The sequence below is a fragment of the Talpa occidentalis genome, unplaced genomic scaffold (genome assembly GCF_014898055.3).
Source record: "Talpa occidentalis isolate TD23 unplaced genomic scaffold, MPIMG_talOcc4v2.1 talOcc4.12, whole genome shotgun sequence".
Taxonomy (NCBI): domain Eukaryota; kingdom Metazoa; phylum Chordata; class Mammalia; order Eulipotyphla; family Talpidae; genus Talpa; species Talpa occidentalis.
Window position 1 is genome coordinate 92,604,593 of NW_023601212.1, and position 24,873 is coordinate 92,629,465.

Consider the following 24,873-nt stretch of genomic DNA (forward strand, 5'->3'; position numbering starts at 1 on the left):
ATACCAACAAAACCCACGATACAATGTCCAGTGACAGTAACAAATATAAGTCAGTGTGAATCTTATGTCATCAGCCCCGCCCTGGGCACACAGGGGGAGGGATTGAGCTCCTCCAGAAACCCAGCGTTTCCAAGCAAAAGAGGAGAATCAGTTACACTATGCCTAGATATGCAGCCAAAGAAATGCAAACAAGATACATTTTAGCAGCCACACTGGTCCCATGCCCGTTTGTCACAACGTTAATACCCAGTGCTGGTGACACTGTGGGAGACTTTGTCCTCTCTGCTGGTGAAGTTAGTTAATCCTCTTGCCAATTGGGCTGGGGAATTTTTATTCTGTTGAGCGGCAGAAATATATCTGGAGGTTTTTGATATGTCCTAATGTATTCTTCAATTCAGTGATCCCGTCCTGGTTTTTATTAGGAGGTTGTAATCTTAAGAAAGAAAAAATGGCAAAGTGCCCAATTGTAGGTCATTAAAAATAACTGAAGTACACAGCAATAGGACAATAGTGACAGTAAGTTCCAGCACTTTGGCCTTCTAGAATAGTCTATCCAGACATTAGAAATGATACTTTGGATGTCTAGGTAGTAACATGGAAAATATATGTCTATTTAAAATAATTTAAAAAAAACAGTGGCATTTCAGAATTCGCCGATGTTGCAGGTACAGCTAGGCAAATATTGTTTTGGGGTATTGACATAGACAGGAAAAGAACCTCATGGTGGGGGCTGATGGAATGCGGGGAAGCATTTGATGAAATGTGCAAAGTGCTGGGATGGTAGTTGGATTTTGCTTTTTGGGGAAAAAAATCCATTTCTATTTTAATGTTGTTTGTGCAGTAAATTAAGAGACAAAGCCTTTCTCCCACCCAGGAGACAAAGGCAGGGGCTGCAGAACAGCTGTGTTTGGGCACCTGAGAAGTGTGTGCACACATCTGAGAGCCTCTGCTAGGTGAGACCCAGCAAAAGTGCCATTTAGAAACCCTTCAAAGGAAGCATGTCCGGGCAGTGCCAGGCTCTTGTTTTCCCCAGAAAGTGCTTTGTCCCAAATGGTTTCCTTTGATTTTCATTTTATTGATTAGAACTTAGCTGTGTTCAAAGGCTTCAGGGAGAAAGAATTTTTGTCCAGGTAGAGAACATTGTGGAATTTATACCAGCCTGCGGCTGGGGCCTCCCAGGGTGGCTTCTGGATTCATTTGAGTAATTACAAACTGTCTATTTCAGTTCTTCCCAGCCCACCCCACGTGGTTCAGCCAAATTAAGCTCATCGGGTTCTTAAAAAGGGAAATGAGGCTGTTTATTTGTGACTTTGCCTGGAAAAGAGTTAGGGAAAAATGGCTCCTCTTCCCTGCTCAGTTTTAATTCTCTGGAGTTGGATGTGGCAGGTGACAGGCACCATCCCTGTCCGTGGCCCCCCTGGGCTGGAAGGTGGCCACGTGGGCCTCTGTGTTGGGCAGGATGTCTTGTTCTCGTGGCCATCTGGATGGACGTTGTTCCAGGGGCTCTGAATATAGTGGTGGAGAGTGGGCACTGTGTCTGCCTTTGTGAACAAGAAGAAGATGTCAGATTAGGACCCAGTGGCATGAAGGGAATCAATGATCAAAAGTGATGGCGGCGGGGACCGCTTTTAATCGGGTGGTTGTGGAAAGCTGACAGGAGAAGGTGCTGTTTGAATTAAGATTCCCAGACCGAGGGAACAGGATGCAAGCCCTGTGGCAGGCGTGGTCTTGTGTTTTCAAGGCACAGAAAAGAAGGCAGATATGGCAGGTGGATGAGGATGGAGGCAGGGGCAAATTAGATCCTGGTAGACAGAGGTTCTCAACTGGGTGATTTTTGCCCTTGGGGAACATATGGCCTAGAGACGATATGGGTGGTCACAGAGGGATGCTACAGGCATCCAGTAGGCAGAAAGCAGAGAGGCTGTTCAGTGTCCTACAATACGCAGGTTGGGCCCCGATGACACAGAATGATCCAACCCCAAGTGGCAACAGGTTGACATCCTGGGGTAGCCTGGGTTAAAGACCGGGGGTTTCTTTCTGAGAATGACGGGGGAACGAAGCAGGGAAGTAAGGGAATAGCGTGGTTCAGTTTTCCTTTATAAGCCAGGAGCATTGGAGTGAATTATTCCAGCTGCAACGTGCCAACCTTACCTGGCTAAATTTGGATAGCAGAAGGGAGACTCGCTGAGTTGGAGATCCTCCCAGAATAAGCGATCCATTCTCTTTGGGACCACTGGGCCTCCTTCCTGGGGGAAGCTTTGTATCTGGCGCCGTGTTCATCCATTCTTCCATCCACAGGCACTCGAGTGGCTCCTGCCTTGAGGCTACCGTGTAGTGCCCCTGGGAACAGTGGTGTCCCATTTTTTGGTGGATGTGTTTTCTCTTCTCTGGGGTAGACACCTGGGAGTGGAATTATTGGGTGCCATGGTAATTCCACATTTACCTTTTGAGGAGCCGCCTGACAGTGCAGTGGCTGTGCTGGTTCACCTTCCCCCGCAGCGTGCAGGCTTCCGGTTTCTCACATCCACACCAACACTTGTTACTTTCTCTGCTTTTTTAGAGCGGTCCCAGTGAGCAGGAGGCTCCCGGGATTCAGCTTTGTTTTAATATCTTCTCTGCTTCATCCCGGGAGGCTGAGTTGGTGGTGGCTGGGATTGTGCTGTAAGTGCCGGCCACTTGGTGATGGGACTGAGTCTGAATCCTGTCCTTGCTTTTCTGTGACCTTGAGCCTGTCACCTGGTCTCTCCGAGCCTGAATTGCTTCATGAGTAAAATGGAAACTAAGAGCTACAGAGGGAAAAAATGAGACTCGGCCTCCACGTGGGGTCAGGACCTGACTGAGGGGATTCTCAGTAAAGTTTGCTGGAATCTTCAGGATGACAACATCCCCGGTGCCTAAGATGTGACTATTAAACAGAAGCTTGGTAAATCAGTCAGCAAATCCCTGGGAATGCTCAATTAGCCATCGTTTGCATTCCTGCCAATTGTTCCTCCAATTCCTTGCAAAGTGGTCACTCCCAGGAGCAGACAGAAAGAGAGGCTGGGTCAATGAGAGCACGATTCTGGAAAAATACACTATGGAAAGCTTGCCATGTATGCATTGGGGCTGAGGGGGGCCGGGAGGGGGTGGTCAGCCCCGTGTCCTACAAAGAGAAGGAGGAATAAAAGAGGTTGTTTTGTTTGAGTTGAAAAATGACCTTCTCAGAAAGAGGATGGCATCAGGAAGCCTTGTTGAAGTCACAGCAGTGACCCCAGGGGAGGGAAGGAGCCACTCTCTCCTCTCAGAAGAGCTCTTTGTACTCTAGAAAGGGCTTGAGGGCCCCTCAGGTAATGAGGAGCTGACCTGGGGTCCTCTCTCTTCCTTGCATTTCCTGTAGGGCCTCTGAGGGTGGGCAGACTCCCACCCAGGTGAGAAGTGTGGGCTCTGCAGGGACTACAGTTTGAGGACAGGTCCTCGCCCATATTGTTGCTCTGCAGGGTGTTCTTCTGAAAGGCACGACAGCATTGCGGTCCAGGTGCCTGGAATCAGTTCCCCGGGCCCAAATGTTACCATGACCACTTGGCCATGTGTGACCTTGGACGTGTTCCTTAACCCCACCTGAGCCTCACTTTCTTCATCCATTCAATCTATTCAGTGGGAGCAATTCAAGTATCTCACAGACTTACTGTAAAATTGAACTTGTTATTCCATGTCCAGTGCTTAGCATATTACTTGACATGAAGCATTTCTTTATTACCATTATTGATGCTCCGGTTGTTATGGTTGCTGCTGCTGCTAAGGATTATAAGGGCAGAGAGAACTCTTGGGGATAGATGAAAATAACTAGGGGCAAAGGTTAAAAAAAGTCAAAGGAGAAGGCACTGACGGTCAACTGATCCACCTTCAGAAGCCCATTCATGAGCTGTTGGGGTCCATTTTCTGCCTGGTAGCTGCAAAAGGAATAAAAGAGAAAAAGCATCTCTGACCATTTCCTTTCTCCACAGAATGAAGTAGAGCTCGGGGAGCTGCTTCTGTCCCTGAATTATCTCCCCAGTGCTGGGAGGCTGAATGTTGATGTAATTCGAGCCAAGCAACTTCTTCAGACAGATGTGAGCCAAGGTTCAGGTACAGAGCAACCCCTTCCTTTGCCCACTTCTTCAATAAGAAATCTCTGTTTGTTGGACACAAGGGACCTGCTTTCCTTTTTCTGCATCCTGAATATTGTTACTAAGACCCCATGAGGGTACTAGCACCCAGAACTAGGATTTAATTCAAGAAAGGAAATAATTGATCAGATGTCTCTTAGTTGAGGCAGGCGAACAATGTATCTCAGTAACCCCATTTGAGTTGGGGATGTGATTGAGGCCAGGGATGATAACCATTGAAATCCCTATCTTTATTTTTACGCATGCCTTTCTAAATTCTGTGCCTGCAATGGAAAATCATGCTCTAGGTGGCGATGGTGAGCAAACTGAGCATGCGTGGTGAGCATTGAACCTGCTGGGTGGACATACAGAGGTTTTTTTCCCCCAACTCATTTCATAAATCTTCATAAATCCCAGCCCTAACAAGTCCATTGTATTCAGACTGTCTACTTTATAGCAAACCAAGTGAAACATAACTTTTAACAAAACGGGACAGATTACATTAAATCTGTATGTAGGTTCTCCCATGACAGCAAAGGCTATTATTGCTAATCAGCCAAGGTTGCTGCAATCTCTTCTGCTCAGTATTGGAAATAGTCTTCTCTAAGTGCAATGGTTCAAAGAAATTACTTTTGCTATAAAGTAACAACTGAATTTAGCAGACATCTTCCATTCTCAAAACCACATTGTAAAACAGAGATTTTGAGGGGGCCAGTGGAGGGAATGGTATTAAGACTGGAGAGGTTCAGACTTACTACCTTTTGGGACCAGTATGATCAAGAGACTGAGGGTTCTGGAGTCAGACTTCCTGGAACTAAATCCCAGTTCTACTGTTTACAAATGATATCTTCATTGAGGAAGTTACTGACCCTTTATATGCCTCAGTTTCTCCGTCTGAAAAATCAACATAATGGCAGCATTCATTTCATTGGGTTGTTTAACCAAATATTAAATTAGGGATTGTATATGAATCTCTTTGTAAGTTGTAAAGTAGCCTGAGAGTGATAGATAGAATTCTGCCATCTCTGTTCTGGCTGTGAGCTCACTGACATGACACTGGTTTTCCAGGGGCCAAAATCCAGGACAGGCTCTGGGTCAGGCGCTTTTTTCCACTAGTTAGATCTTAAGCAAATCATTTCTCATCTTGAGTCCTCGGTTTTGTCATCTTTAAAATGAACATAATGCCTGATACATCCGAGGAACTCAATAAATATTGGATAACTGGATGAAGAAGGAAAATGAGAGCTAAGCACCTGAGCTGGCAAAGGGGGATAACAAGTGGATGGATGGGAATAGTGATGAATGAAAGAAGTGGTGGATACCTGGACTAATGGATAGGTTGATGGAAAACTAAAAAGATAAAAGAATAAGTCATGGTTGGACTATCAGATGGGAAGACGGATGGATGAATATGAATGGGTGGGTGGATGGATGGATGGATGGAAGAATGAGTAGATGAATAGATAGATAGATAGACAGACAGACAGACAGCTGGATGGTTGGAAAGAAGAACAGGTCAGTAAAAGGATCAATGGAGAATTGAATAGATGAATGGACAGGACTTGCGTTTCATGATTTCCAACATTCTGGGATGCTGTGTCCAATTCTCAGACCCCTTTGTGAAAATCCAGCTGGTACATGGACTCAAGCTTGTGAAAACAAAGAAGACATCCTTTTTAAAAGGCACAATTGATCCTTTCTACAATGAATCCTTCAGTTTCAAAGTTCCCCAAGAAGAACTGGAAAACGCCAGCCTAGTGTTTACAGGTAAGTAGCTTTCCAGACCTAGATTTACCCCAGGTGAGGCTTGTTCATCTTACTGGCCTATAGATAGAAAGTGTCTCTGGAGGATAATGTTTAAGAAATTCATGTCTGGTTCTCAACTACCTGAGTTTGAATCTACTTATAATTTGTAAATTTTGACAAGGCTCATCTAACCATATAGGATGGTTGTTACTAGAACCTGTTTCCTGGAAATTCCACATAATTACTGAAGTCTTAGGGATATTATTTCACCCTCCTGAACCTCAGTTTCTTCACCTATAAAATGTGGGCAATAATAGTATCTGCTTCAGATGTTTGTTGTAAATATACAGCTTTGGAATAATAATGAGTGCACACAAAGTTAGCTCTGATGAGCTGATGATTCAAGTAGCTTACAGTCTAATAGGGAAACATGAGAAAATAGGGTCATGTAGAAAGGAGAATTTTGAGAGGCTTTCCAGAAGACATAGTGTTTAACTAGCGGCTTCAATGTACTTCCCCCTGGTTGAATTTAACCTGTTTCCAATATGTAGTTTAATCTGTTGCTTCCAGAGTGTATTATTGGTGAACATTTTATTATTCCATAGTTCCTGTGGGTCAGGGATCTGGGCACAGCTTTGCTGGGTGCTTCTGGCTGAGGTTCTCTGACAGCTTCAGTCCTGGTGCTGACTGGGCTGCAGTGTCATCTGAAGGCTCGGCTGGAGGAGGATCTGTTTTGCAGCTCACTCACAGTTGCTGGCAGGCTTCAGTTCCTTGCAGGCTGTTGAACTGGGAGCCTCAGTTCCTTCCTGGGTGTTGACCAGTGACCTTCGTCAATTTCTCACCTCTTGGATTTCTCCACCAGGCATCTGGCATCAGAGCAGATAACATATCTATGAGAGTGGACAAGTGAGGGAGCAAGAGAGGGTGAACACATAGAAGCCAGAGTCTTTTTGTCACTTAATATCAAAAACATCATTTTCATCAACTTAGAGGATTAAGGATAGGTAGATGGATAAACTGATGGATGAGGGAGTGGATGGTTGGATGGAAGGAAGAACAGGTCAGTAAAAGAATGGATGGGGAATTGAATAGATGAATGGGCAGCTGACTTGGGTTATAGGGTTAGGGACTGAGGCTTAAAACCTAAGCAGTTCCATCTGCCACTCTAACTGGCAGAGTCAGGGTTCCACCCTGGTCTTGCCAGCTCCAAAGATCAAGGAATCTGCATTTCCTCAGGGTGCACGTAGTGCTGGCATTGGGATGAAACATCACTTTGAGGAATCCTACACCCAAAGCAACTGGAAACCCTCACCTGTTCAGATCTAGTCTAGAATCCTTAGCTGTAGGTCTCCCAAGAAAGCCGGCCATAACTGAAAAACCCTTACACCACAGGCTTCCTCTGCACGAGCTTATTGCTTCTCAACGCCAAGCCTGCCAGTGATCCGTGCTCCGAGGCAGACAGGCTCTGGGCTTGCTCAAGGCCTGTCACTGGGAGAGTCTGCATCCAATCAGTGGGCACCTGCCTTAAACAGATGTAATGACCCTGTTTGACAGAACTGTGATGGCTGCTGCCCCGATTGAGTTACAAATGAGGCCCGCTGGCCCCAGGATTCCAGGTCAGGATAGAGGACTGTGATTCCATTGACTCCTTAAGTGGTGACAGGCCGGCGGTGGCACAATATTGAACCCAAAGCGATCCTGGCATGGACTGTCGATTTCTAAGTCCCTACTGAGAATCAAGGACTTAATGTTGCACATTTGGGTTGTGAGGGCTCCCTGGGCCTGAGAACCCATATGGAAAGCCTTGATTCTTCTATATTTTACTTAGAATTGCATAACCAAAATAACACTGCAAGTTGTAGTGAGAAATAAACCTGAAAGAAGCATCTAGATGGAAAATCGGAAGAGTAGCAGGTTCACGGCATGGGCTGTGGAGTCAGGGGCTGGTCCCGGCTCTGTGGTCTTTCCAGATCTCTGTGCCTAGGTTTCTCTTCTATAAATGGGGCTACAAGGACACCTCAAAGGATTACAGTCTGTCGGTGGGTATAACAAGATCAACATGTTACCAGGACTGAACACTGCCCAACACATCTAACACTCAGTCACTGAACTCCTGTTGAAGGATATTTCACTGTCTTCCTCACCCTGCTTCCAGTCCCTTCTCCCCGAAGTCACAGCCCTTAATGAGCTGGTCTCTCATTCCGCACAATTTTCTTTTCTTTTTTTTTTTTTTTCCGCACAATTTTCCTTGTTCACACAAACATTCCACATAGAGAGGACTCCTTCCCTTTAAAGAGTTACTGATTCATACAAGAAATGTGTCTGTGCCGGACATGGTTCCCAGGAGCTGGGAATACAGCAGTGAGCAGATGGACACCTCTGCTCCTGCAGATCTTTCTGGGGAGAGCACTCTGAGACTTGCCTTTGTTTAACAATGAGGTTCAGCGCAAATCCGGGTGGCTCAAACTCTTTATTTTTAATAACTGAGTTATGTGCCATAGCATGACAAAAGCAGATTTTCATTTCAGGAAGGAGGGGGTCATAGTTTCAGAGAATGTGATCAGAACTCTGGAGGGCCTGTCCCGAGAAAATAAACAGGATAGGATTTTCTGCACGTGTTTCAAAGTTTTGTGAACCCCTTCAGTCCCATAGTTAACGCCTATAAGGCAGAAGCCTCACACAAGAGTGGGCTGTCACCCCCAACCTCTGTACCTCTCGTTTGAGTCCTCAAGTCTTCCCCAGATGACCTGCTTCTCTCCTTTACACGCTGAAGTTTATAATATAACCTCACGCAGGACTTCCTCTCCTCAGGTTAAATGCCCAGTAAAAATATTCTTTAAAGAGAAGGAAGGATTGCAGGCCTCCCTGCCCCTTTGAGAAAGAGCCCCGGCACTGGCTGCTCTTTAGAGTCAGCTGGGAGCTTTAAAATGCCAGACCCCACCCCCCAGAGACTGCAATTCAGCAGCAGGAAGCTGGAGTCTGGGCACCTCTCTCTATATCTATATTTTTAAAGCCCCGTCAGGGTTTAGAACCACAGCTGTGAGTGGAAATCCCAGCAGGGGTGGCATTTTACATAAAGGGCACTGGCTACAATAATAAAAGGAATGTGGATTGAGCTGATATGTATCTAGGCAAAGCTGTGATTCTCCTAAATTCAAAGCGGTAAGATTCTAACTTGCTTTATTTCTCAACGTTCGGGGAAAACTGTCATCCCCAGGCTCAGGATCGAGAAACCCAGCACACGATCTTGTTTCCAAACACTTCATAACAAAAGTAGGGTTAATCTGCAGTTTTGCCGAGAATCTGGGGAAAGCCTGTAATTACTGGTGGGCGGGGCCTTCTGAATAGTTCCCCGCCTGTGTGGGCCCAGGGTTCTGAGGTTTTCAGTCAGGTGATTCTGCTGTTGTAGTTTAAAAGAGGGGACATTTGCTTCTTCAGATAGCAATGGCCGTCCAGAGGCCTTCCAGGAAATTCAGGAGGGTTTACTGAACCAAAGTAAAGTTGGCCACTGAGGCTACTGAGCTGGTATTTGAAGTATTTGTTGAGGGGTGGCGGGGATGGGGGGAGAAAAGGATTGAAGCTTGTTGATGGACCTTCTAAGATTTTTTTTAAAGATTTATTTATGCATACAAAAACTGGGGTACAAGCCAGAGGTACAGGGGTCAGAGGATTCACTGGAGACAGAGTGGGGAGCAGAACAGGTGGATCTACTGAAATACACTGCTGAGGGGAGCAGTGGGCAAGACAGGAGAGGTCTGCTGTGCCATGTGGGTAGCTCCCTGGCTGGGGATCCAACTCATGCTGCAGTGGCTGCCCACAGGTTTATAGTGCTGAAGCTTACCCCCTTGCACCACCAGGGAGGCCGCGCCTTCTAAAAATTAAAGCAGAGAATGACTGTACGATCCAGCAGTCCCACTTCTGGGGGTACGCCCCAAAGATTGGAAAGCAGAACTCAGACAGATTCTTGTCCATAGCGGCATTACTCATTTGGGAAAACAACCCACGTGCCTCTGGCTGGGTGAGTGGATCAACGACACGGGGTCTGTACATGCAACAGAACGCTCCTTGGCCTTCAGAGGAAGGAAACTGTGCCCCACACCTGACTTGGAAGAGCCTTGAAGACTCGATGGGAAGTGAAATTAGCCAGATACAGAGGACAAACACTAATTTCAGATACAGAAGGACAGATACTAATTCCATTTATATGAGCTACTGGAGTCACCATATTTAGAGACAGAAAAAAAATCAAGATTATCAGGGGCGGAGTGGAGGGGAGTGTCTGCTTAGTGGATCTGGAGTTTTAGTTTGGGAAGATGAGCAAAGTCTGCAGGTGCTTGGGGGGCCCCACAGCAATGTTAGCAGACTTAGCACTGCTGAATCGTAAACCTAAGACATGGTGGAATGGTCAGTTTTATGTTCTGTGCATTGTGCCACAATTTCAAGAGAAAGGAAAAAAACCCAGCTTGAGTTCTGCAGCGCGATGCAGAGCAGCAGGTGGGAGCTGAGGCCGGCCCCTGGCGCCTCGTCTCTCCGAGAGGTCGCTCTTGTTTCATGGCAGGTCTGAGGGGTTATGTGTGGTGGCGAGGGGCCAGCCCTTTGATCTGGGTGATGGGGTTCACTGGGGCATCTTGGAGCTTCCCTTGGTTGCTCTTTGCCTCAGCTTCCTCATCTCTGAAATGGGAATATTGGTCTTTGCCGAGTTCAGTAGGCGGTTCTCAAGTCTAAAACGGGTTCCCAGCTGTAAAGGCTTATAAGATGCTTGGCTCGAAGAAAAGTGCTCCATAGATACTATTGTTATTACTTCTCAAAAGACTTAAATTCTTGCAGCCGAATGCTGCCAGGGGGCTTTCCCGAAAGGTGGCAGAGGATAATTTACACAAATAAGTATTAGGTTGGCGTGTCAGGCAGGCAGGGGGCGCAGGGGGCAGCAAGCGAGCCCCCAGCCCCAGGATCTGTGCTCTCACACTGCCGTTCTCCCCGGCTCCTGTCATCTCGTAGCTGTAGTCTCGCCTCAGAGTGACGCTGCCCTTCTAGCCCTCCCTTCCAAGCCCAGGTGTGAGCATTTACACAAGACCGCAGGTGCCACCATAGAGGCTATTGGCGGGAGGGCAGAAAAGCCTGATGAACTCATTTACCCTACATATGTCCTACTCCTTTGTCAACTTAGAGTCGAAGGGAAGGAAATGGAGACCCACTTCATGCTTCTACCCGGGGGCTCACCGGCTGCCAGGGTCGGCAAGCAAGACCCATGTCGTCCATCCGCCCGTTCTTCCAGCTGCTGCTGGAACTGACCAGAGCACAAGCTTAGGGGGTTATCATCTTGATAACCAGCGCCAGACAGCTCAGAACCCCTGAGAAAGGAGATCAGGTGACGAAGGACCAATCTTAGCATCTCCGGCTAATGGCACTTCAAACTCCAACATGTGTGGGCATCTTTGGGGACTTGTGAAAATGCAAATCTGACTGGTCGGTCTGTGTGAGGCCAAGGATTCTGCATTTCTGACTGTGTCCAGGTGATGCTGTGCTGTGGGTCTGCAGACCATATGGGGGAGCAGATGCATAGGAGCCCCAAGAAGTATATCAAGGTGTGTGGTGCTCATGGGCATGAGTCTTACTTCTGCTTGTCCTTAGACTTCCTAACCTCATCTGTACATGAATGTTACTTGGGGGTGTTTAAAAATCCTGGTGGCCAGTCACCAGCCCAGAGCAGCTGAATCAGCCAGGATGTCTCTGTGGAGTGGGCAGGGGCAGGGGTCTGTGTTTTCCAGAACTTCCCAGGTGGTTCTCTGGTACAGCCTCATTGGCAAGCATCTGCCTACAGTGTTCTGGCTCCCTCCCCACCCTCTGTCTGCTTGGAGGCCTCGCTCTGAGGGTGAGTTCCAAGGCACCTGGTCTGTTTTCCATAATTGCTTGGTTTTCTGCAGCTGTAGCATCAAATTGGTTAATTGAATCTGCTGGCGAGATGGGATGGGCGGGGAGGCATGGCGGAGTGTGAGACGGAGGTCTGGAGGACAGTGCCACCGCCCTCCCGCCTGGGTGGACCCCAGGGTTAAATAGGCACCAGCGGATGTGCTGAAAAAGTGTCAGGGCTTAGGAAGCAGGCCAGGGAGAGGCTGCGGGTTTCTAGCAGAGGAGAGAAGAGGAAGTGTATGAGTGGGCATGGCCATTCTGCAAGTCAGAAACCCCCTTGAAATTGAGAGATGCTGTGGTCTCGCCCTGGGGCACACATGTTGCTTAGTGCCTGGCCCCAGCCCACCCCGGCGATGCTTCCTCTGTGCAGCCCCTGCAGCCTGGCTTACTGGGCCCCAGGCCCAGCTCTGCCTCCCAGAGAGAATGTGGATTGATTTGAAGTTCACCTTTATTGCTTTGCAGGTGTGGGTGATCTTGACAAGTGAAAACACTTTTCTGAATTTTAGTTTCCTCCTCTGTTACATGAGTTTCCAATATCAATACTTCATATAAAAAGCTTTACATGGTACCTTTTGTATGGTTAGTGCTCAAAAAAATAGCAGCTACATGGTGATGGTCATCAAGAAGCAAACCCTGCAATTATGCAGACTCGGGTTTGAATCTTAGCCCGTCATTAACCAGCTGTGTGACGTAAGTAAATGATGGCAGCTCTCTGAGTCCTAACTTTCTATTGTGTGAAATGTAGCAAATCATTCCTATTATGGAAATAAGAGTAAGTCAGCACCTCCATGGATCCATCCTTCCCAGAAGTAACCAGTTGGAAAATCATACCTGCTGTTTTAATAATCTCAGTTAGAGTTGAAACAATGGCACTTTTAAGATTAATAGCTCAGCCCAGCTGCCTGCGATTATCTCCCACTGTCTCCCTCACCTAAATCACCATCACCCCAAAACTGCCAACTGGTATAGTTTCCAGGAGCCAGGAATTGACACTAAAGCTGTGCCTGCCAACCCAGCCGCAGAATCAGGCCAGTAGGTGCTGCCTGCAATCCCCTGGGATTGGCTTGTGCAAGAGGAGCTGGCAGGAGGCGCTTGGCTCCGGACCAAGTCACAGGATATGAGAAGCAGGATGGGGAGGCTGAAGCGCTGCTTTCTAGCCAGAGGACCATGAAAATGGGCTCTTGGGAACCAAAGTGTACGGAAGACTACAGAGAGGAAGCAGCTCAAGAAGGAATCCCCTGCACTTAAGTGTGAACTCCTGGGCTTATTTCCAAGTGCAGGTGGAATGGACATGCCTCTAAGCAGTACATAGGATACTTGGCAAACTTAACTACAGGGCAGTTCACTTCCCAGATTCCAAGCTGACCCCTGGGGGACAGACAGGAATAGCACCTGCAAAGATTTTGAAAACTGAATTGACATTGGAACATGGAAGGCAGGGTAGAACTTGTGTTCTGAACCTAATTGAATCAATTGTTTGCTGCAACTTAAAAAAAAAAAAAAACAACCATATTCAATAACATTGAAACAAGACCTAGAACCTCATAACATAAATTCAAAATTTCCCAGATACATTTCAAAAGTATTGATTTATGAGGAACCAGGAAAATCTGACAAATTCTTAGAATATAGTCAGCAAAGATCAACCAGAAGATGACCCAGATGTTGGAACTATCAGATAAAGACTTTAAAACACATATTATAACCATGCTCCAACAAATAAGGGTGAACCCTCTTGAAAACAATGGCAAGATAGAGAACATCAACAGAGAAACAAAAGACACACAAAAGAACCAAATGGAAATTTTAGAATGGAAAAGTACACCTGAAATAAAATATCAGATGGACTCAATAGCAAAACAGACACATCAGAGGAAAAGTTATCGAACATGTAGATCAAGAAAAGTGACGCTGATTGATCAACAGGGAATAAAACGATTGGGGGAGAAGAACAGAAGGGGGTAAAAACAGATCTATAGTGCAATATCAAAAAAGTCTACTATTCATATACTCATGTCGTGTGTCTCTCAGAAAGGAAGCCTTGGGATGGGGATGGGCACCCCAATGAACCTCTCAGTTCCTTATGGGTTGCTGTGCCCCCAGCTCAGCAGAACCACTCTATCCTTCCTTTCCCTGACCTGACCTGGCTTCAGAATCTGTGATTATATGGTTAAGTTGCATTGCCTCTCTGAGCCTCAGTTTCTTTATCTGAGTAATGGGAACCCCTGTGCTTGTATTTATCATGAACCTCCTATGTGTTCATTGTCTCACACCATATGTTTGATCTAGCCCATGCTGCTTTTCCGTGGGGAAACTGAAGCAGAGAAGGAAAGTATATTGAGTTGGACCAATTGCAAAGTCCAAGAAAACAGTCCTTACAAGACTGCCCTCACTTTAGACACCAACTGCAGCTTCAGGGGTCCCCCCCTTGCACCCTTATTTCAAACCAGTTGACTATAAATTCAGGGTCCTAGTGATTACCTTGAGGTTTAATAATTCACAGTAGAGACTCAGTCCTAAGGAAAGTGCTACTTACGGGTGTAGTTTTCTGGCAGCAAAAGGAAACAGGTGAAAATCAGCCCAGGACAGAGACATAGGGCAGAGCTTGTGCTCAGAGAATCATGAAATCATGGATTATCACCCCTGGTCACCGAGTGAGACCACATGAAGCATGTTTCTAACCAGGGAACTTTACCGAGACTTTGGTGACCAGAGTTTTTATTGGGGTTCAATCACATAGCCTCTGATGACTGACCTTCAGCCCGCAGCGCCCCCTAGAGGTCCATCTCATACTCTTTGTCACCAATTTCTCCAGGGGTCTGAACTGACACCTCCTGTTCCTGTAGTTCTCATCCTAAATCACACTGTTAGTCCCATGGCCAGAGGCCCCAGCAAACACAGATGCTCCTGACAGACACTCCAGGAGCCCAGAGATTTCTTCTCAGGAGTCAAAGGCAAAGACCAGACTGCCCTTTGAGTAAGGTGGTTTCTGCACAGAAAGTCACTAGTCACTCGTGCAAAATCACCAGCTGTTGAGTGGCTGAACATCACTCCCGGCGCAGGCTCCTTGGTTCCAAGCCCTCCCTACTCCAGCTATGTACTTTGATGTGCTTATATATCCTGGGGGTCTTGTTAAAATGCAGATTCTGAGTAAGTCTGGCACCTGAGTCTTTATTTCTGACTAGCTCCAGGTGACTCCTAAATTGGTCTGAGGCCCACACTTGGAATGGCCAGGTTCTCCTCTGCTCACCCAGATTACTCCCATCCATCCAGAGCAGGGAAGGCAGTGAGTGTGAGTTTGGAACAGCAGCAGCAGGCACTTCAAGTAGAACCTATAGAATGAGAAACTCGTATCTTTTTTTTAAGATTTATTTATTTATTTATGCAAGCACTGGGTACAGTCAGAGACGAGGGAGGGTGAAAGAATTCACCAGAGCCAGAGCAGGGAACAGAACAGGCAGAGTGATGAAATACACCGCTGAGGGGAGCAGCAGGCGGCAGGAGAGGTCTGTCGCGCCTTGTGGGACCCTCGCCGGTGGCCAGGTATCGAACTGGCACTGCAGAGGCTGCGGGCAGCTTCACAGCCCAGAGCTCAACCACTGCGCCACCAGAGGAGGCCCAAGAAACTCGTATTTTTAGTAAGCTCCTTGAGAAGACTTTGGAAGGTGTTGACCAAGGCAGCAAAATATGAGCTGGATAATATTCAAAAATATCATTCCAGGGGCCTCCCTGGTGGCGCAAGGGGTTAAGCACAGCACTGTGAAGCTATCCGCAGCCTCTGCAGCGCGAGTTCGATCCCCAGCCCAGCCAGGGAGCAACCCACATGGTGTAGCAGACCTCTCCTTTCTCCCCTCTGCTCCCCTCAGCAGTGTATTTCAGTCAGTCTGCCTGTTCTGTTCCCCACTCTGTCTCTGGTGAATCCTCTCACCCCCCACACCTCTGGCCTGTACCCCAGTTCTTGTATGCATAAATAAATAAATCTTTTTTTAAAAAAAGAAAATATCATTCAGGCTATTGAGTGGAGAAGGGGTTGTAGAAAAGCAAGAGAGGGAGCCAGGAGGCCATCTGGAGGCTGCGGCGCTGGACCAGGACAGAGGTGATGGTGTCTTGGACCAGGGAGGTGACAGGTGGGTCCAGAGAAGTAACTCAGAGGGGATATAATGTTGGGGGTGTAGCTAACAGGACTTGCAGCTGGATTAGACATAAGGGGCCATGGTCTAACTTGGCAAGTTACTGAATTCCTCTGAACCAGGATTTCCTTGTATGTAGATCTCAGTGCTGGCACATAGTGAGTGCGCGGCAGATTGCGCCATTGAACCTGGCTGTGCACAGAAGCAGAAGTCTGGCCAAGTGGTCAGGAGGTCGAAGCAGGGATCTGTCATCCTGGTCGGTCCTGGCAGAGCATAAAGCCTGCAGCAGCACCTCTGCCGCTTCCTCTCCTCCAGAGAGCTCCTGGAGGCTGCCAGAGTCCACCCAGGCGGTAAAACTTGGCTGGATCTTAAATATCATTTTGGGCTCTAATGGCAGCCTTTGAAGACCAGGCCAGCTGCCAGGGCACCCGGGGCTTTTTATTCCATTTGCATGGCTGTTAATGATTGTGGTGCCTGTGGATGGATTCTTGATCCAGGCAAACCCCCAGGGAGCTGAGGATTTATCCAACCACACGGGTCCCTGCAGAGCCTGAACTGGCTGGAGCGGGCATGCAAAGGTCAGATTCAGCCTTGTCTCATGTCTGAGGCTGGAAACAGTGGGGCTCAGCACCCCAGCACCTAGGTGGGTGCAAGGTGAAGGCTGGTACATGCAATAAAGTCAGAAACCAAGAGTGGCCTTTCCAGATACCCCCTCTGCCCAGTGCCTTGTCCTCACTTCACCAACCAGAGCTGTCAGTCAGCCAGAGCAGGTCAGCCTTTAAAATGCCAGGGCCCCCAGGGGACAGGCTGTAGCACCACCTGCCTTTCATTTGCAGGAAACCTTTAACTGTAGTGGAAATAACTTTGGCTTAGAAATCAGAAAACCTGATTCCCAGAGCTTGTCTGCTGCGTTTTCTTTAGCAGACCTCATTTTCCATCTTGTGGACGTGTGCAATACATCTTCATTCTGTCTTTTCCAATAATAATTGCAAACACGTGCGCAGGGCTTCCTACCTGCCTGACTCTGTGCCAAGCGTTCCCATGAATGAACGTGTGAGCCTCCTTGCGATGCTGTGGCGTGGGCATCATGATTGTTGGGTGATTGAGGAAACTGAGGCAGTAAGTGGCTTGCCCGAGGTGCTGGAGCCAGGATTCACCCTCAGGTCTGGATCAGAGTCTGAGCTTTCAGCGGCTGGGTCACACGGCCTCAAATATCGGTCAAGCTCCTGCTATGTTGAGGGGCTGTGCTTGTGGCTGGAGAAATACAGAAAGTCAGAAATTATTCATTCTCTCACACTAGCGGGGGTGAGACAAATAAGAAATAAACACCTAAATAATAAAGAGGACCTGGGGCATTATTTTTACACTGGGAAAGAAAAGCAGAGAAAGGGTGGGCTGTGCAAAGATGGGGGAGAGGAACATTCTAGGCAGAGAGACTGGCAGATGCAAAGGACTTGAGATTAGAATGAGTTTGTTGAAGAGAAAGAAGGTGGAAGTGGCAGAGCAGCATTAACAAGGGGAGTGATTTATGCAGTGAGGTCAGGATGATAAGTAGCAGCCATGGTAAGCTTAGATGAGGATTAACTGAGCACCTACTGTATACCTGAGACTTGTAGGGGCCACAGTAGGCAGTGGCCATAAGTGAGGCCAGGAAAGACGCTTGGATGGTGGGGGTTGATCAAGTACCGCCTGTGAGCCTGAGGCCTCTAACTCTGGGAAACAGTGAACTAGACAGATGTGGCTCCTGCCTGCACGGAGGGCGGATGACTGGCGTGCAAGGACACTGAGCACGAAGCAGATGCTGAGTGGGTGTGATTCTCTGCCTTCCCCTGTTTGTAAGTTGACATGAAAACTGCTTGCCTGGGTTTCTGCCGAACCTTCGCCCCCTCGCACCCTGCACTGAAGCGGGACAGAACGCAGTTGGCTTAGAGTCGTGATTATATCTGGAGATCACCTTTGGCAAGGGCATCATCTGCCAGGCAAAGCAAAGCAACGGGCGAAGACTGAGCAGAGTGTGCAGAAGGGCTCTGCTTCCCTCTGTGTGCAAGTGCAGGTGCCCCACACTGGCCAGAAGAGGGAGGGTCTTTGAAAGGAGCTTAACTCTCACCACTGCCTGTGTGATCCTGAGTACAAAGCAGGCCCAGGGAGAAGATTCTCTGGCTGGGGGCCTGAGTTCCCATTGTGCATCTGTTTTCAGATCTTATTCTGTTTAATTTTATTGGGGCTGGAGAAGCAGCTTCTGGATGATGTGAGAATGAGTTCCCTCCCATCCTTGTTCACCCCGGCCTCTCGGTGACCTCGTAGTAAGGAGGGGCCAGGTCACTTAAGAGATGCCTGGACAACCTCATGATAAAGTGACAGCCTCATTACAAGAAGTATCCCTAAAACCCAATGTGTACCTTAGGTGTTGCAGGATGGGGGCAAATCATTCTTTTCCAGGTTATCACTAAGGATGATGGGAGGGCAGGATCGAGGAATAGCTCTTCTTCCCGTGAACAGCAACAGCCAGTGTTTATTAAAGCCTCACTATGTTCCAGGCACTGCCCAGCGCTATCTCAGTTGCTTCTCACAACAGCTAATAAGGTCGTTGCTAGAATGACCCCATTCTATAGAGGTGGAAACACTCAGAGCTTAGGGGACTAGCTGAAAGTCACTAACTAGTTAAGGTCAGGCCTGCTGCTATAATACAACAGCCACCGAGGTTTTGTGGTTTATCACAGCAGCAGCTCGGTTCTTGCTGGCACTGAGACACGAGTGGTCTGTCAAGTGCCAGTTCAGCTACCCAGGTACCTTCCCTCTTGAGGTTCTGCCAGCTTCTCAGACCCGGAGGGTTTCCCCGGGAGGAGACAGTTGAAGATTACATGGGGAGTTTTAACACGTAGGCCCGGAAGTTCTGTATCTCAACTCCACTTCCATTCACGCTCTGCTGGCTAGAACTCCCGCAGGGGAGACTGGGAAATGTAGTCCAGCTGCTTGTCCATGCTGAAAGGACTGTGGTGACCATGCAGCCACAGGTGCTACAGGTACCCTGTTGGGGCCAGATGTGCTGCTCCACTGCCTCCCTGCACAGCTGTGCCTCTGCCTTTACCTCAGCATCATTGGGGCATCCCATAGCACCAAATTCCAGGCCCCTGGAATTCACCTGATGAGAGCAGTCCTTGTGGTGAATTCAACAAATAAATACGTTGAGGTTGGCAAAACGCAATACCTGGTGACGCAGAAAAGCAGTCAGACGAGTGGTTCCCAGCTGGGGCTGATTTTGTCCCTCAGCAACATCTGGAGGCATTTGGGGTTGTCACTTCTCAAGTCTTGTACGCATTAGCCCATCACTTTATGTCACGGACATGAGCGAGCAGTGGTGGAGGCACCCCAGGTGGGTTAACTCCAGCAGGGTGTAGAGGACTGCAGTTCGAGGGGTCAGACTGGAGGCTAGCAGCCAGAGACTGCAGGGCTCTTGGGAATTACAGTCTACTCTTCTGGGGGTGTGGAGGGAGCCCCTTGTTTGGGGAAGGAAGCTAGCCCCAGACAGTTCCTGTCCAGCAGCCCTGCCTGTGCTCCCCTGCTCCCTCCAGACAGTCTGGCCCACTGCACTTTCACTCCGAGCCTCGGTCTCCCCATCTGGAAAAAGAGTCAATCTGAACCATCTCCCAGGTCATCGTGAGGACTGAGTGAGATTGTACCCAGGGCTTCTAAGCACTGTTCCAGTCTGTAAGCCATAGTACCATTATTCAAAAGGGGTCTGAGTCTTCTCTGAAGTTAGCCCCAGGATTTGCCTCTCATTGAAAGAAAATATAAATAAACATGGCAGAATTCTTCACCCTTTGCAGTGAAACATATATGTTCTTTTACAGATTGAGTTCATGAAAAGCTAATTGACTCATATTGATCAAGCTCAGCAACACCTTTTTTTTAAAAAAAAAATCAGAAATGAGGTTGATTTCTCTAGGTACTTTGGAGGGGTCTCTATTTCTATTCCAAGCTTAATATTTGCATGAGGGCAGTGCACGGTCGCTATGAAGGCCTCCTGGGGAACTTAACAAATGCAGATGTCTGGCTGCCATCTCTAGACATGGAATCAGTTGGCCAGGGACACCCCCCTCATCATGTTAAGAAAGCTCCCGGGTGATTATAATGTGCAGCCTGGCTGAGGACTGGCGCTGAGCTCCAGCACCAGGATCGCTCAGAGATTTGTTAAAACAGATTGCTGGCCCTCTCTGCCAGAATTTCTGATTCAGTAGATCTGTGATGGGCCTGAGAATTTGCATTTCTAAGAGGTTCCAGAGGATGCTAAAGCTGCTGGCCAAGGGACCACACTTTGTGCATCCCTGTCTGTAATATTTCAGGGTCTAGAGACCCCAGCCAGCAGTTGTCTCTTTGATATTCAAAGTGACACTCATCACTCTAGAGATTCCAAGGGTCTAAGACACTCTTGTGTCATGAACCAGGAACTGAGGCCAAATATAAGGAAAGATGCTCCTATCGCTCAGGAAATTACAAGGGTTGTAGGAGCTCCGGGCTAGGACCTGGGGGCAGAGACCAAATATGTCTCTTTCATTATGTCACACAGCCATGCTCACCACTGGCATGTTGTCTGGCTGCTCACAGCCACCTTGCAGAGTAATAGGACAGAGACCATATCTGGCCCATGAAACCTAAGATACTTAGCATCTGACCCCTTATGGAAAAACTTTACCTCCCTTTTCCTTTTTTTTTTAAAGATTCATTTTTATTTATTTATGCATACAAGAACTGGCGTGTAGGCCAGAGGTGAGGGGGGTGGTTTTACCAGAGACAGCGTGCATAGCAGAACAGGTGCAGCAGCGAGACAGGAAAGGTCTGCTGTGCCATGTGGGTTGCTCCCTGGTGGGGGATCGAACTCATGCCCCCATGGGCATAGCTTGATAGTGCTGAGACTTTAACCCCTGTGCCACCATGCCGCCCTTTTCTTAAAGTTACACTGCTGGATGTGCCATCCACCCACAGGTGGCAACCTCAAGCTGTGCATGGTTCTGGTTAGAGGTTTAATTCAAGGAGAGCAAATCGTCGGGACAGGCTCCTTTCTACAATCTAGCTAAGCTGTCAAGCATTTTCATCTGCCTCCAACCCAGGATTCTGACCTGCCAGCACATAAGAATCACTTGGGGAGAATTTGAAAAATACTGGTATCCCACCCAAACCAACATCCATTCCCACCGCCCTGCCCCCCAAACCAATGAACAGAATCTCTAGCTGTAAGACCAGGGCACTGGTATCTTTAAATAAGTCTTCCAAGTGGTTTGTGTATCCATATTTCTCCTTTATTTTCTCAATTATTTTATTTTTTTTAAGACTGATTTATTTATACAAGCACGGGGGTACTAGGCCAGAGGCGTGGGAGGGTGAGAGAATTCACCAGAGACAGAGTGGGGAGCAGAACAGGCAGATGAACCGAAGACACTGCTGAGGGTAGCAGTGGGCAAGGCAGGAGAGGTCTGCTGCGCCATGTGGGACTCTCCCTGGCCGGCCAGGAATCGAACCTGCGCTGCAGAGGCTGCGGACAGCGTCACAGCACTGCGCTCAACCCACTGCGCCACCAGGGAGGCCCTTCTCAATTATTTTAGAAGATTGGTGGGGAAGGTTTGATTAATCACCCCCCTAAAGCTCCAACAAGTGTCTTGCAGCTAACACCGAAGACAGTTTACAGAGAACATTTCCTCCAAGGTGATGCCAGCGTCTCGGGAACAAATGCACAAAGATAATCACTCAGATGTATGCATTTTGGTTCATGTAAAAACAAGCACATTATAGTCACATGGTTAGTTCACACAGATCTGAGAGCGATTCTCCACCCATATGTTGTCTTCATAAGCGCAGGTTCCACCTGGCCTTGTTTCCACACACGGAGACAAAGAAGTGGTCCCAAGGAATTTTTTTTTTAAGATTTTATTTATGCATACAAGAGCTGGGTTGTAGGCCGGAAATGGGGGGGGGGGTTGTTGAGAGGATTGACCAGAGACAGAGTGGGGAGCAGAACAGGAAGATCTACTGAAATACACTGCTGAGGGGAGCAGCCGGGGAGTCAGGAGAGGTCTGCTGTGCCATGTGGGTCAGCTCCCTGGCCAGGGATCGAACTCATGCTGCAGTGGCTGCCCATAGCTTCATAGTGCTGAGACTTCACCCCTGCACCACCAGGGAGGCTGCAGAGGAATTTTTTTTTAGAGATTTATTTATTTATGCATAAGAGAGCTGGGGTGTAGGCCAGAGATGCGGGGGGTGAGAGGATCCACCAGAGACAGAGTGGGGAACAGAACAGGCAGACTGACTAAAATACGCTGATAAGGGGAGCAGTGGGCGAGACAGGAGAGGTCTGCTGTGCCATGTGGGTTGCTCCCTGGCTGACCGGGGATGGAACTCATGTTGCAAAGGCTGTGGATTGCTTCACAATGTGGTGCTTAACCCCTTGCGCCACCAGGGAGGCCCCCCAGAGGAATTCTTAAAGAGAATTCAGTCTTGGCTTCTATCTTGACAAAGGGGAAAGATGCCTAATTCACAAGCCATGCATCATTTCCCTGAAGCCCCTTCCTCCACTTCTCAATTCTCTCTCACCCTAAGTTATTCTGGCATTTCTTCCATGATGGGCTCCCAAGCCCTCTGAGCTCAGCCAAGGTGACTTGCCCCACTCCCTCCAAGTCCCCCTGTTGTTTTTCCCTGTAGATCTGCTGAGCCTTTTGTGTCTCAATGACTTTCCTTTGGTGGTGGATGAGGTATTATGAAAGGAGCCCCCCAAACGCATCTGTTAAAGCAGAGTTTTTCAATCTCAGCGCTTGTTTTAACATTTGGGGCCAGATAATCCTTTGTTGTGGGCCTGACCTGTGCACTGTAGGATGCTCTGGCATCCCTGGCCTCTGCCCGCTTGATGCCAGCAGTTCACACACATCCCACCACCAATTCTCACAGCCCAGAATATCCCCAGATAGTGCCACATTTGAGGGGCTGAGTTGACTTCAGCCGAGAGCCACTGCAATCCTGGAATTCAGCAGTACGCTCCAGGCCAGTGTTGCCTGCTGATATGGGGGTGAGGAGCCCCTATCCTCAGCCTCGTACGTTAAATAGGGTGAAGGGTCTAAAGGCAAGGGGTGAAACGATGAGCCCACCTGGAGTCTGGTCACCCCGTACTAGATCCCAGAATTTCCCGCCCGAGCTACCCAAGCCCCTTCCCAGGGCCATCCTCAGGATGCTGCTCTGTGGCTTCTAGGACCAAGGAGATGACAGTAAGGGCACAAGTCTCACTAATGTCATCATCACGTGGTTCTCAGAAACTGATGCTGTGATGCTGTTAGCGAAGTGACGGATACGAAACCCAGAGAAACCCTGACAGGTGTGGAGAGAGTTGGCAAACCACACACGCAGCGACCCCCACCGGGAATCGGTTTTCTCGTCAATGCTCTTAAAAATCCACTGAGTGAAAGGACCTGCTGGACTTACCTTGTAAACAGGCTTGCTGTGTGGTTGATCACATCCACTAAGCAAGCAGAATGTGTCAGGGGCACTGTTACCTTCATACCAACAGTTCCCAAGCAGGAGGTCGCTGCCCTTGCTGGCTGCTGGCCTGAAGAGGCGCCATGTTCAGATGATGGCGGCAAACCTGCCGGTGGGACCCGGGTTGGGGTGAGCTGGTTTCCAGGCCATTCAGACTGTCGCTGCTTCTCCCCTTACATGTCAGCTGGAGGATCTAACTTCCCTGTACCGGAAATAGATCTCTACTCCCAGTCTTGCCATGTTGCATGTTGGCGCTGGCTGAGGCTGTGTTCCTTCGGAGACTCTGAGCTTTGAGCTTCCAGCTGGGAGATGTGCTGGCTGAGACCTTGGACACTCACCTTCGTAACCCCTCTGAGGCCCTTCCTCCCCACCTGCAAAGTGGGGATACAAAGGGTGCCTCCCCAAAAGGCTTGTGGTGTGGGCTAAGTCAGGAAATGTATATAAAGTATTTTGCTCGGGGCCTGGTAGACAGAACTCGGGATTCCATACTGCTGATGTTTAATTATGATAACACTGTTTATCTCCATTGTCTAATGACTGTTGGAAGGAAAAACATGGGGAAAAAAGTTCTGTCTGAGCAGCTGCGGTGAATCACAAAATGAGCCAAGAAAGCTTGAAAAACATCACTCTTAAGTCACAGATTGAATTTCCTAGAACCAAAGAAAGGTCACCTCCGCAAAGGCCTTAAAATCTACGTCTTCCCACCCATTGTCTAAATGTGGAAGCCGAGGTCCAGGAAAGGCCTGTAGCTGGCTTGCAAGAAACCCGTGAGAGAACTGCTAGGCTTCAGAGAGACGATAAAAGAGGGAGTGTTATTGTTTGAGGACATTTTGCAGAAATCGGAAAGAGAATAGTTCCCTGTTGGTTGCGGGTCAGAAGCGGGGAGGCCAGGGGAGGACACAGCGGAGTGTGGACTGTTTGGGGGCTCCTCCGAGGGTTGAGAGGACTCGTGAACATCCAGATGAAATGTGGGGGTCTCGTGGTGACGAACTAGGGAGCCCTGGGAAGCAGTGCAGGATGGGCCTTGCTGGTTTAGTGCATCTTGTTCAGAACTAGGGAAGCAGCTCAAGCCAGCACAGGAGGTGAGTTGATGAGGCGGGTCTCTGGCCATGATCCGGGGACAGCCTTGCTCTGTGCTTGCGGGCTGGAAGCCGAAGTGGGAGCATCACCCTGTGAATCAAACATGCAAAATGGAGCTGCTAGGTCTGCTCCCCGGGGTAAAGATGGGGACTTTTTTTTTTTCCTTTTAATTTGCAGTGTTTATCACACCCACACTCTTAAGTCATCCAGCTTTCCTTCCAGAACCGGCTGCTTTGGCAAACTCAATTAGCAACCCAAGAGTTTAGCTCTTGCAGGCAAGAACAAATTCATTTTTACAGCAAATATCAACATGGGAAAGCCTCCCCTCGCCCTTCCTGGGCTGAGGGCGTCGAGATTTTGACGAG

At 48.4% G+C, this 24,873-nt stretch overlaps 1 protein-coding gene across 1 annotated transcript in view; it reads left to right on the top strand.

The window, feature by feature from the left end:
* The window catches only part of SYT17 (synaptotagmin 17), a 53,984-nt gene that overhangs the window by 23,313 nt on the left and 5,798 nt on the right, over window positions 1-24,873 (top strand). Inside the window, exons 6-7 of the mRNA XM_037507542.2 lie at window positions 3,984-4,104; window positions 5,736-5,891. Coding sequence (XP_037363439.1) covers window positions 3,984-4,104; window positions 5,736-5,891 — 277 coding nt within the window. The remainder of the gene's footprint in view (window positions 1-3,983; window positions 4,105-5,735; window positions 5,892-24,873) is intronic.